The 12,732-nt window shown below is 37.3% G+C and overlaps 1 protein-coding gene and 1 long non-coding RNA gene across 3 annotated transcripts in view; one reads left to right on the forward strand and one right to left on the reverse strand.

Moving 5' to 3' along the window:
- Positions 1–3,091, forward strand: part of LOC147155586 (uncharacterized) — an 8,574-nt gene extending 5,483 nt beyond the window's left edge. For both annotated transcript variants that reach the window (XR_015092146.1, XR_015092145.1), the window contains one exon: positions 2,258–3,091. This is a non-coding gene — a long non-coding RNA (uncharacterized LOC147155586). The remainder of the gene's footprint in view (positions 1–2,257) is intronic.
- The window catches only part of tnfrsf11a (tumor necrosis factor receptor superfamily, member 11a, NFKB activator), a 25,516-nt gene extending 14,391 nt beyond the window's left edge, over positions 1–11,125 (reverse strand). Inside the window, exons 1-5 of the mRNA XM_086065784.1 lie at positions 10,912–11,125; positions 6,781–6,859; positions 6,560–6,685; positions 4,791–4,937; positions 4,623–4,713 (exon numbers count right to left, since the gene is read on the reverse strand). Coding sequence (XP_085921910.1) covers positions 4,623–4,713; positions 4,791–4,937; positions 6,560–6,685; positions 6,781–6,859; positions 10,912–10,986 — 518 coding nt within the window. The 5' untranslated portion in view covers positions 10,987–11,125. The remainder of the gene's footprint in view (positions 1–4,622; positions 4,714–4,790; positions 4,938–6,559; positions 6,686–6,780; positions 6,860–10,911) is intronic.
- Positions 11,126–12,732: the final 1,607 nt, after the last annotated feature.

Consider the following 12,732-nt stretch of genomic DNA (forward strand, 5'->3'; position numbering starts at 1 on the left):
AGATCTTTTTTTTAGGTCCGTGTTAAATGTTTAATCTCCATCACTGTATAAAACACCCATGTCGCATGTTTTGTCAATACTGTGCAGACCTCACAGGTGCATAGTCCTCACAATGTCGTAGTTGTGAATAACTGACACTCTGAGGACAGTGTATTTACACACTGCGAATGTAAAATAAGTTTTCAGGGGTTTGGAGTTACACATACAGTCCTCATAATTCATACTCTGGTATGGACACTCTGAGGACTGTGTATTTTCTATTGATTGTTTCATTGTGAAAAATAGACGTCACCAATTTACACAAACCACTAGTGCTGACGGATTATTTATTTTTGAAATGGCAAATAAAATGTGTTTGCATTCACAATACTTTAACCTATTCATTGTTCTTTATGTACTGTAACTGTGTAAATGCACAGGTACAGTCGTGTTACTAAGAATTTAATTTTATATGTATTTTTCTCTTCATGTGTACCAGGTTTCAACTGAAGCACAACCTGAAGACATAGCTGAAGACGTAGCTGTCACAGACCAAGTTGACCAGGTGACGAGATTTATTTTTGAATGTTGATGTTGAAATACATTTTTCAGAAGCAAGACGTTGCACAATTTATAAAAAAAAAAAGATCTTGTCGCACGAATGGCTCATGCAATAGGTGAATTGCAAAGACATGCAACAAATGAATATTGGATTGTATACTTTAGTCTGATTTTGACCAATCAGAGACTACCTTAATTGCACATCACCATACGAGAACCGTATCGAGGGGCATTACTAACAAAAAATAACTTAATTGGATAAGATTAGATCACAATGAGCATGCTTATTTTTCCGCATTAACGTGTATTTTTTTTTCATTGGATTATAAAAATATATAGATATAGATAGATCTTTTTTTTTAGGTCCATGTCGAAATAATCTCCATCACTGTATAAAACACCCATGTCGCATGTTTTGTCAATACTGTGCAGCCCTCGCAGGTGCAAAGTCCTCACAATGTCGTAGTTGTGAATAACTGACACTCTGAGGACAGTGTATTTACACACTGCGAATGTAAAATAAGTTTTCAGGGCTTGGAGTTACACATACAGTCCTCATAATTCATACTCTGGTCAGGTATGGACACTCTGAGGACTGTGTATTTTCTATTAATTGTTTCATTGTGAAAAATAGACATCACCAATTTACACTAACCATTAGTTATGACGGATTATTTATTTTTGAAATGGCAAATAAAATGTGTTTGCATTCACAATACTTTAACCTATTCATTGTTCTGTATGTACTGTAACTGTGTAAATGCACAGGTACAGACTTGTGTGTTACTAAGAATTGAATTTTATGAGTATTTTTCTCTTCATGTGTACCAGGTTTCAACTGAAGCACAATCTGAAGACATAACTGAAGACGTAGCTGTCACAGACCAAGTTGACCAGGTGACGAGATTTCTTTTTGAATGTTGACGTTGAAATACATTTTTCAGAAGCAAGACGTTGGCACAATATATAAAAAAATATCTTGTCGCACGAATGGCTCATGCAATATGTGTATTGCAAAGACAAGCAACAAATGAATATTGGATTGTATACTTTAGTCTGACTTTGACCAATCAGAGACTACCTTAATTGCGCATCGCCATACGAGAAACGTATCGAGGGGCATTACTAACAAAAAATAACTTAATTGGATAAGATTAGATCACAATGAGCATGTTTATTTTTCCGCATTATCGTGTATTTTTTTTCATTGGATTATAAAAATATATAGCTATAGATAGATCCTTTTTTTTTAGGTCCATGTTCAATGTCGAAATAATCTCCATTACTGTATAAAACACCCATGTCGCATGTTTTGTCAATACTGTGCAGCCCTCACAGATACTTAGTCCTTACAATGTTATAGTTGTGAATAACTGACACTGAGGACAGTGTATTCATACACCGTGACTGTAAAATAAGTTTTGAGGGCTTGGAGTTATTATACAATTCATACTCTGGTCAGGTATGGATTCTCTGAGGACTGTGTATTTTCTTGTTTTTGTTTCATTGTGAAAAATAGACGTCACCAATTTACACAAACCTGTAGTGCAGAAGGATTTATTTATTTATTTTTGTAATGGCAAATAAAATGAGTTTGCATTTACAATACTTTAACCTATTAATTGTTCTGTATGTACTGTAACTGTGTAAATGCACAGGTACAGTCGTGTTACTAAGAATTGAATTTTATATGTATTTTTCTCTTCATGTGTACCAGGTTTCAACTGAAGCACAACCTGAAGACATAGCTGAAGACGTAGCTGTCACAGACCAAGTTGACCAGGTGACGAGATTTCTTTTTGAATATTGATGTTGAAATCAGTTTTCAGAAGCAAGACGTTAGGAGTGAAGAGTGTAGAGTAGATGCTAGGGCTGAACTATATAACTAACAAATATAATCACAACAATTTTTTATGCAATGTGTATTGCCAAGACGTTCAAAATATTGTATCCAACAATAAGCTTGTATGGGACTAAAATTCCTACAAGTCAACATTAAAAATATCTCAAATTGAAGATTTGTTGGCAGTTTGGTGATTTGGATTATGCACTGTAGTGATCTTTTTTTCCCATTAATTTATTTATGGTGGATTTTAGAGATGAACTCGCTATCAATTTAATTTTATTTTTTTAAACAGAAGTGTAAACATCAGGTAGTTAATTTACTTGTATCAAGCTTGGATAAATGTGCTTTATGTTTTGGACCTTTCGCTGCACTAGAATGGACTGGCATGATGGGTATTTTATCTTCTGTGTTATTTGTATCTGCAATGGATCTTTGTTTCACGCAACCAGAATTAATAGTGCAGGCATTTTCATTGAATGAATATAATTTAGTCAAGAGGATAAATTATGACCCATGTTTATACCTTTATCGTTAGTTGCAAGCAGCTAAATATTGAGCAATTGTCTCAATCTTAACGACTGTCTGACTCGGTAAAATAGAAAAGTCTACTGTAACTGAAGGACTGTATCACACAATATCTGTTTTAGGGGCAATGCCATAGATTAAGCATATTAACTATCCCTCTTGTTAAATGCTTCATCTCATCTTTCGAATAAATGTGACTAGATTTATAATAATCTTTAGTATGTGCACAAACTTTAGGTTCTAAATGCTTTTCTAGTTTGCTCCAGCATCTGGCACATATCCCGTTTAAAAAAAATGCAAAACTGCTTGATGATGAAGACCTTTGGTTAATTAACTTTAGCACATTAGCCCATCAATGGCAGGAGCTACTTCTGCCGCGAGCGCTCGACACTTTTCTCAAGCTTCTACTTCGAGTGTAACATCACTAAGTAACAGCGAAGTAAAGCTAGTAAATATTTATGACCACCCGCCAAAATGAATTTTAACCCGCATCTGGCAGGTTAATTTTAGAGCCACTGTATATATGCATATATGTATGTGTGCGTCTACTGTATATATGGATATCATTGCTGTCCTGTGAAAAACACGTTTCCATTTTTAGGTCGCGGGCTGCTCTCCGGTAGCTCCTATGGTGGAAGTGTTTTTCACAGAACAGCGACAATATGTGTATGTATGTATGTATGTAATAATTGTTTTCGTTTAAAAAATTAGGTTGCTGATGTATCCAGTTCAAGTGAGGATTCGTTAGCAGAGGAATATGTTCCAGATTCTCACAGTACTTCGGACACTTCCTACATTGAACCTGTTTCAGAAATTCAGAAATCCGAAGGTATTTCAGGAATGAGCTATGAGAAAACTGCTCATCCTTTAAGATGAGAGGTAGTCATGTTTTAAAGAATAAAATGTTCAATGTTCACTGACTCTTTTGCATCTGGTTTCATGTCTAGCTTATCCATTACAAAGCTGTGTTTGACCTAGATAACCTGTTCACATAAGAAGCAGTTTTATTAACATACCAGTTTCAGTCTGTCCTAAAATTGTAAGTTGTAACATGAGCACCATGTTAAAACTTACAATTTTAGGACAGATCAGGTATGACTTTGCATTTCACAGTATTGTTATGTACAACAATGTGTCCTTATATCAGGTAAGTCATTACACATCAATGCCATTTTAGTTTGTGTAAAGTCAGAATGCCAGAACTTTCAAATCACTTCAGTGACATGGTTGCTGTGTGTTGTGTAAACTTTGTCCTTGTAATGTGAGTTGGTCCTCATAATTACTATTTTTGCAATGGGCGTGGCTTATTTAGGTCATTATCTATGTCCTCACAATTACGGATTTTTTCAGGTTTTTCTTTTTTTCGTGTGTTGAGTTTTTTCAAGTTTTGAAGTGAAATTTTCCTGGACAACCCCAAAAAAATTTTTTGGGTGCAAGTCCCATCTCTCTGGCATTAGCAGAAAGGGGTGTCCCTGTAATACACAATTAAACCGGTTTGGAAAAAATGTCCTCATAATACACAGAGGCAAGTAGGTGTGTGTGTGTGTGTGTGTGTGTGTGTGTGTGTGTGTGTGTGTGTGTGTGTGTGTGTGTGTGTGTGTGTGTGTGTTTATGCGCGTTACTCATCGCAGCTGGCTAGCAGTGAGCACACCAACCAACCAAATGTTTTCCCCTTCAGAATGTCAAACCAAGATGGAGCGTGTGCACTTACTTGGTCCACTGTTTGCATTGTTTGGTGTTGTTGTCCGCAGAAAAGAATCCTTTCTTACACGGAACACAAATCTTCCTTCCGTTTATGGACTCTGGAATATTAAATATAAATTATTCTATGTCACTTTTGTGTTATGTGTGTCTCTTTAATGGGAGGGGTCAGTCTCACCTGGTTCAACCGCTAGTCCATGCCCGGGTCGGCAGGAGGGAATCTTCTCACAGTACTCACAGTTGATGAGAGAGCACTGGAAGTTGGGAAGACAGCGACAAGGCTCCTCCGCCTCCAGATTTTCAGGTCTGGTCATAAAACCCTTACCTGCAAATAAGGATACGGATGACAGATAATTTGATATCTGAAAGCATTCATTTTCTTAATATGTTTTGGATTCAGAAGCAGCAGTGTGGCCGCCTGGCTAGCGAGTCTGCCTCCCAGTTCTGTGGTGAGGGTTTGAATCTCGACTGGGGCCTTCCTGTTTGCAGTTGGCATGTTCTCCCCGTGCTTGTGTGGGTTTTCTCTGAGCACTGTTTTCCTTCCACATTCCAAAACCCTGCGTGTTAGGGCCATTGGGGACTCCAAATTGGTTGATTGTGAGTTGATCGGTTGTTTATTTATACTGTATGTGCTTTGCAAATGACTGCCGAACCATCCAGGGTTTACCATTGCTAGAGAAATTGGATCAATTGATAATATTATAGTAGTTTTTGTCTGGGTTTTTTTTTTTTGCAACACTGACTTTGATATCTATACAGTATATCCATTATTATTATTATTATTATTATTAGTATTATTATTATTATTATTATTATGGTTGGTTGATACCACTTTTTTTCAGACCAACACCAGTATTTCAACTCTTCAGTAGTCACTGAAACCAAGTACCAATAACACTAGTACTTTTGATACCTAAAATTTCCCAAAAGAAACAATTTTAGATCATTTAAAAAAAGACCCATGTATGCCAATGTAGCATTTTTTCTTAAAATTGCATTTTTTTAACTCTTCAATTGTCTCATTTCTGTTTCCTGATTGTATAACCTCGAGTTCTTGAAATAAGGCCGGGTATTGGCGATATTCGCCGATCCATTATTATTATTATTATTATTATTATTATTATTAGTAGTAGTAGTAGTAGTAGTAGTAGTAGTAGTAGTAGTTGTAGTAGTAGTAGTAGTAGTAGTAGTAGTATCATTGATATTATTATTATTATCATTGATATTACATAGGCTACATGTTACGGTCATTATTATTATTATTTTAACTCGACTTTCTAAAAGTGAATAATGCTGCATTACACCTAATGTCCGATTATTATGATATTACTGTAAAATCCCTTGAACACTTAAAAAAAAACTAAATCAAGAGGGTATTATAGGGGGCTTTGTAAGAAACAAACTGTTTTTGTTTGTTTGTTTGTTTTTAACATTGTTTTGACGTTTGACATTGTTTTTACCAGTACCTGGGACTGTAAATATTAATTTAAAAAAAATAGAATCTCTGATTTTTAGAGCATTTCATATGCAAGATAACTCAATATGCTTCACACAACATTTCAAAACAGTTGAAAACAAAGTAAAAACCAAAAAGTAAAAAAATAAAAAAATAACCTAGTAAAATTAATAAAGGGTTAGGGTTATAGTGCAAGAACAAGATTTCCAAAAACCTGATTTTGAAAATACTTTGAAAGCCATAATCATAGCGATATATAGTATAGTTTTTAATCTGGTTGTAAAACCATTTTCACATTATTGCCATGTTTTGGATCTATTTTAATTCATACTATTCACCCTGTGAAGGGAAAATAGCTGATGATGTCGTTGGTGACTGCAAGAACTGTTAGCTTCAATGTTGCCATATTTGCCGTAGCATTACAGACGACACCACAGAACAGATTTCAGACATCTTGATCCATTAGATAGAATAGTTGTTCAGTTCCTGACCTGCATCACATATTCTCTGCTGGAGACAACGCGTCTCTTGAGTCCAGTTGGGTTGGTACTCCCCATAACCGCATTTAACACATTTAGTCTGCTGGGATTCAGTGCAATCTGCAAACACACGTAAGCCTGCCAGTGAAGAGAGAGAGAAAACAGTCACATATCAAATAGAATGTGTGTATGTGTGCTAATTTAGATGATAATAATAATAAATGGGGCATTACCTGGTTTGCACCTATTGCAACATCTTGAGCCTTTTAAGTACTGCTGTTCACCACATTGAAGAACCTTGCAGGCTGCGTCCTAAAGACATTATGACAGTAAAAATATCAGTTTTTCCACAATTCTGTCTAGACATTTGAAGCAATAAAAAGGAGAATAATACCAATGCGAGAGGACATTTTTGTTTTAAGGGCCTCTTTCTCCTTTCTCAATATTCATGTGATCATTGGATATGGTGGTGAGTAATGAGAGGAAGAGGACAAAACTTTTTTTTCCGAGACGTGCCCTGGAATTATATCCGCAAGCTCAGAAGTACCTGACCAGAATCCAGACCGTCAAACCAAACTCTAGTGGCACTTACAAGAGGAGCCATCTGGAATTGGACACAAACCTCCATTTGGCTTGAATGGATGAAAGGTTTTCTCGCAGGAGACTCTTATGAAGTTATTTTTTCCCCTTCATACTTCATTAAAGATAACATAAAGGAATACATGAACCATAGATGCTATTCTGATGATTGTTTGCAGGTTAAACAAGTGACTGCAAAGTGGAACTGATTCAGTTCATCCAAAATAGTCTGGAAATAAATATGCCTCAAACAAAACATTGACACAATCAGCATGCTCATGAAATATTAAATATTAAACACGACGACTCAATTTTGTTTTTTTATTGGATTTTTTGTGTGTGCAAAACAACCTGGAAAATTTAGTCAAATTGAGCCTATATGACTTTGAGAATAAAATAATGATTTTTAATATATCATTTTGGTTAAAAAAATAAAATAATAATAATAATAATAATAAAATAAATGGACTGACCTGCTACCTGGGCCAATTTGACCCAACCTTTTGTGCTGTTTTGTACTAAACCTTTTTTTTAAATATATATATATAAATCAACCCAAAAACTTGGGTTGTTGAAACAGAACAATCCAAAGTTGGGCCAAATTGTTTGCGGCTAGGTAAGGTTTTATTTAGTTTTTGACACTCCTAATGAGTTCACAGCCATATTTGAGGTGAACCGCTGACAGTTTGCGGCGGGAACAATGAACGGTAGGAATCCTCGCAAACACATACCGCAATCGGAGATGCGAGCCATGTTCCAGTCTGCTTTCAACACAAGACATTCTTTTGCATTTGGCCATGTAAGTATTGGTGTCTCACCGCAATATGCATTCAATCCTGACACATCTTTCGTCTTTGTCTTTTTGTCATATTAATGTTGCATAGAAGATTAGCTCATGAAGGGAGACAAAAGGCAATAAATGGGAACATAGGCCTAGGGGCTATAAACACACACACACACACACACACACACACACTTTCTCTCTCTCTCTCTCTTAGGTGCCGGTGGTGAATTCCTTGCCACATTGCTGAAGCAGTGAGTCTGGCTGTTATGACAGTGGTGATGCCAAAACCACAGAGTCTGATCTAAACGTAGAAAAATACAACCTATAGCCTGCTTTTACACACTCAGCCCCTTCAAAAAAGTCCTTCTTTCCCATGCATATAAAAATGACATAAAAATATAGAATACAATTGTTACTAATGCAAGCATCCGTTTTTTCCATCTGCTGTTGTTTTTTTCATCTCTGCGCCAACCACCTGTAGACCATGTGATGGAGTAGTTGATGAAAAAATGAAATAAGTAAGAATGAAGTTTGGAGGGAAAGAAAAAATAAATAATGGAGAGGATGGATGAAGGAAACTCAGGGAGGAAGGAGTAAATAACAGGACGAGTGGGCAGACACTACAAAGGATGGAAGGAAGGTCTAAAAAGGATTGAAGGGAAAATGATGGATAGAAGCACAAAAGGAAGGCAAGAAAACAGGAGACATTACAGGAAGAAGGAACACATACAAAGATAGAATGGGGAGTTTCAGGTAGAAAGGAGGGCAAAAGGAAGTGGGACTGGAGGACAAGGGAAGGGAAGAAGGAAAACAGTATTGAAGAACTGTCAGATGAATACAAGGAATAAATTAATTAAATCAAAAAGAAATATAGAAAGGATTGACAGAAGGAAGGCAGGAGGCGATGAAGGAAGGAAAGGAGGAAGGAAATACAATGGAAAAAAAGGAAGGATGGACAGCACTCGAAAGGATGAGGTACAATAAGGCATGAAGCGAAAGAAGGAAGGATTTAAGAGTGAAAGTTGTGAATGGAAAATGGAAAAAGGAAGGCTAGAAGGGACGAAGAAAAGTAATATGGAAGATCAGTAGATCAGTAGATCTGTAGATAGTGAGGGAGGGAGTATGGAAGGATGGAAGGAAGGAAAGAAAGAAAGAAAGAAAGGAAGAAAGAAAGAAAGAAAAATGAAAAATCAACAGTGGGAAAGCAGGAGGAAATGGGCGGGCCGGAAAGAAGGAATAAAGGGAAGGAGGTAGTAAGGGAAGGCACGGGTGACTGAAAAGCTGACAGAAACAGCATGAGAGAAATTAGGCTGAAATAAAGGAAATGGCAAGAAAGCAGGAAGAAATGAAGGATGGAAAGATTGAAAGGGGAAAAAAGGAGGAATAAAAGAGGCACAGATGATGAAGAAGGGCAGGAATAGGGAGGAAGAACAGAGGGATGGGAGGAAGGATGAGAAGAGAGAAGGAAAGATGACCAGAAAAAAAAGAGAATTGAAGCCAAGTCCTTCTGGCATCCATCAAATAGTTATGGAGTCTTCTGCTTGTTACTGTTAGCAAAATATTGCAAACTTTAAAGATAAAAGGACTGTTGGAAACAACTTTTCAGTTGGTGCCATGACCAGGATACTGACAAGCGGACCGACCAACTTGACAGACAGCTAGACAGAAAGACGTACAGATAGACAGATGGATAGCGTTATTCGATGTGGTAGTATAGTGTATGGTTTGTTTGGATGCTAAATATACGGTACATAAGTGTAGTTTGTCCAGCCCTTATGATTATAGGTAACATTTATAGGGCCAACCTCAAAGCTAACTTTATCCTCTGTGTGGTCACACACTGTGAGAACTGTTAAAAGGGTGAAAAGGAGGATGGGGGCAGGGGGGAGCCAACGGATGAAAAAATGCAAAAACGAGACTTTGCACACCTTTCTTTCTACCAGTTTTGTTTAAATGCCGTGAGCAGCCTTCATGTGATAGCATCAAACCAGAGTGAGAGCATTCCAAGAGAAGAATTTGCATAACGGCTTCAGCAGCCAAAGGCAGCGAGCCAATAAAAGCACCGTTTGACTTTTTGCTCTTTTGAGACTTGGTGAGATTCATGAGGGCTGCAGGAAAATCAACACCTTGAAAAGTTGCCGTGACTCATTTTGTGTATATTTTTAAGCATCACATCCCTAATGGAAAAACGGAACGATTAAACCAGGTCAACTTTTGTCTGTCATGTGCTTTATGTGGAGCAGCACAGTGGACTTTATAGGTTAATACGAAGTTCGTAGTCTGGGTTCGAATTAAAAAAAAAGTGAAAAGCTGGACGGTAGATGAACACAGGCCTCGTAAAAGTTACAAGACACACACATAAATAACTCAAATTACAGCTCGTGTCACTCACTATAATTACTCTCCACATTTTGAGGTCATCAAGCAGTGGCTCGACGTTACACAGGGCGGCTTCACATGAATATGGAAGAAATTGTACGAAGTGGGTGAAAACCCAGAAAACGGAGGGGAATTCTTCGGGGATCCTGTGAGTCAGTGATTGCACGACTATGGTGAGAACAAAACCAAAGCCAAAACTTTGCAGCGTCACTGCAAAACACATGCAAAAAAACAACGCTCTAAAAGCCATTCTCCACACCAGGACTGCTTCTTTTTTTCCCCCCAGGATGCCCTCTGATTTGAGCAAATGTAATTTTCTCAAGAACTGCTCCTCCCGGTACTAAAGGGGAAGGAATTGTGGTCACGTTACAGTCATAATAATGGTGGTTACTGGAATACAAGCCATGATTGACGAACGGTTGCTATAGCAACCACATCTTTAAATAAGAGTTGGCTGAAGCATCCCTTCATCTATATATACAGTATATACACACACACACACACATATATATATATATATATATATATATATATATATATATATATATATATATATATATATATATATATATATATATATATATATATGTATATATCATTGCAAAGTTGAAAAGTGACTTACCTGTGCATGGAAGGCAACCAAGATGCATGCCATCCAGCAAGGGATTATCCACCTTGGGGGAAAGTTTACTCCCATATCTGCAGTCTGATGAAGACAAACTTCTCAGCACCTCTCAGCTAATCACTCCTCACGTGCGAGAGTGCGTCTGAGCGTGCGCTCCGTGCCACAGGGCATTCTCGCGCCTTCCATCCCCCTCGTCCCTCTCCTTCTTTCTTTCTCCAGTCACCCACGACTTCTGTGAGGAGGTACATGCAAACGCTTGTAAATGGGAAAAGAGAGAGAGAGAGAGAGAGAGAGAGAGAGAGAGAGAGAGAGAGAGAGAGAGAGAGAGAGAGAGAGAGAGAGAGAGAGAGAGAGAGAGAGAGAGGAACGCCTCCCACACAGTGTCATATGTTAAGAGAAGTGGACCCCCCCGCCCCCTTCTTCTACGTCCTTCTTGTTTTTTTTCTTTCTTTACCTTCCATGTGGAGACACAAATTCACTCTAGTGGCCATAACATTAGGTACACCTGCACAATTTAATGAGATCCAGTATAAAAGCTGTAATTAAACATCTTAATAAAGTCCTTCATAATCATTAATGATCACAATAAGTCACATGAGAGGATTCTAGATTGGAAAATGGATAGATGGACTTTTTCAAGGCAACGTTTTGAATTGATCTATTCAGACGTTCGGCTTGTGGCATTGATTGCGACTGTGGAATTTACAGTAAATAACTGGCAAATTATTGTAAAATCTCAGTTAATTACTGTAAAAATCTATTATCGCTTATTACTGTAAATCTCTCACAGTGACATTTTTTTTTACTGGAGAATACAGTAAGTAACTGTAAATTATATATAGTGAAAAACGTATTTTTTACAGTATTGTGCTGAAATCGATTTTTACAGTAATTAACTGAGATTTTACAGTAATTAGCTGGCAACTTTTTTTGCCAGTTATTTACTGTAAATTCTACTGTCAATTCTTTACAGACTTGCCACAATGAGTCAGAACCTGATTTTTATTTTATTTTGGCACAGTTGGATGCTTTTCTTGACGCAACCTACTAATTTGTTTTCCCATCTGGACATCGAACCAGCACCATCGGCACAAAAGTGAGCAGCAGGCACGTGCACACATATACTCCAGGTGGTGCTCAAGCACCTCCCCTTTGCCCAAAAATGAAAAAAGTGCCATTATTGCTGCATCAAAATGTTTCTTTTTACATTAATAAAAAAATTAATGATACATTTTTACTTCACCTTCCCCCAAAATATCTGTGCACGCTATGTTAATAAAATGATCAATGATGTTCACTGGCAACAGGAAGGAGATCATGTCCCTCACTGAATTAAATATTACAATGCAACCACTTAATTTGCATAACAAACTGGTTGCAGCTCACTCTTGGGATGCCAAAAAGTCAGATCACTGCAAAATGACAGTCATACAAATGTTAAATTTAAAAACCATGTCAAAGGATACAACAGAGGGAAGGAAGAGAAAAAAGGAGAACCATGATTTACCATAGCTAAAAATATATTTATTTTACGAGGCTTTACAAAGAGGAATACTGTAGCTTTGTTAAAAGAAAAATAAGAGATAATACGGACTTCAAACGTAGCCAGGTTCGAACACACACACGCACACACACACACACACTCACACACACACACAAACAACCCCCCCCCCCCCCCCCCTCCCAATAAAAACATGCTGACAGATGCTGCTTTGTGGTTGGGCCTCTGAGTCTGCACAGTAGCAATTAAGATCCACATATGCCTTTTTTTTCTTCAAGCAACCCTAAACCCTAAATGGACACCTAGCATACAACAAA

The sequence above is a fragment of the Leptonotus elevatus genome, chromosome 21, assembly GCF_054856555.1.
Source record: "Leptonotus elevatus isolate MCC_2025b chromosome 21, RoL_Lele_1.0, whole genome shotgun sequence".
In the NCBI taxonomy this organism is placed as follows: Eukaryota; Metazoa; Chordata; class Actinopteri; order Syngnathiformes; family Syngnathidae; genus Leptonotus; species Leptonotus elevatus.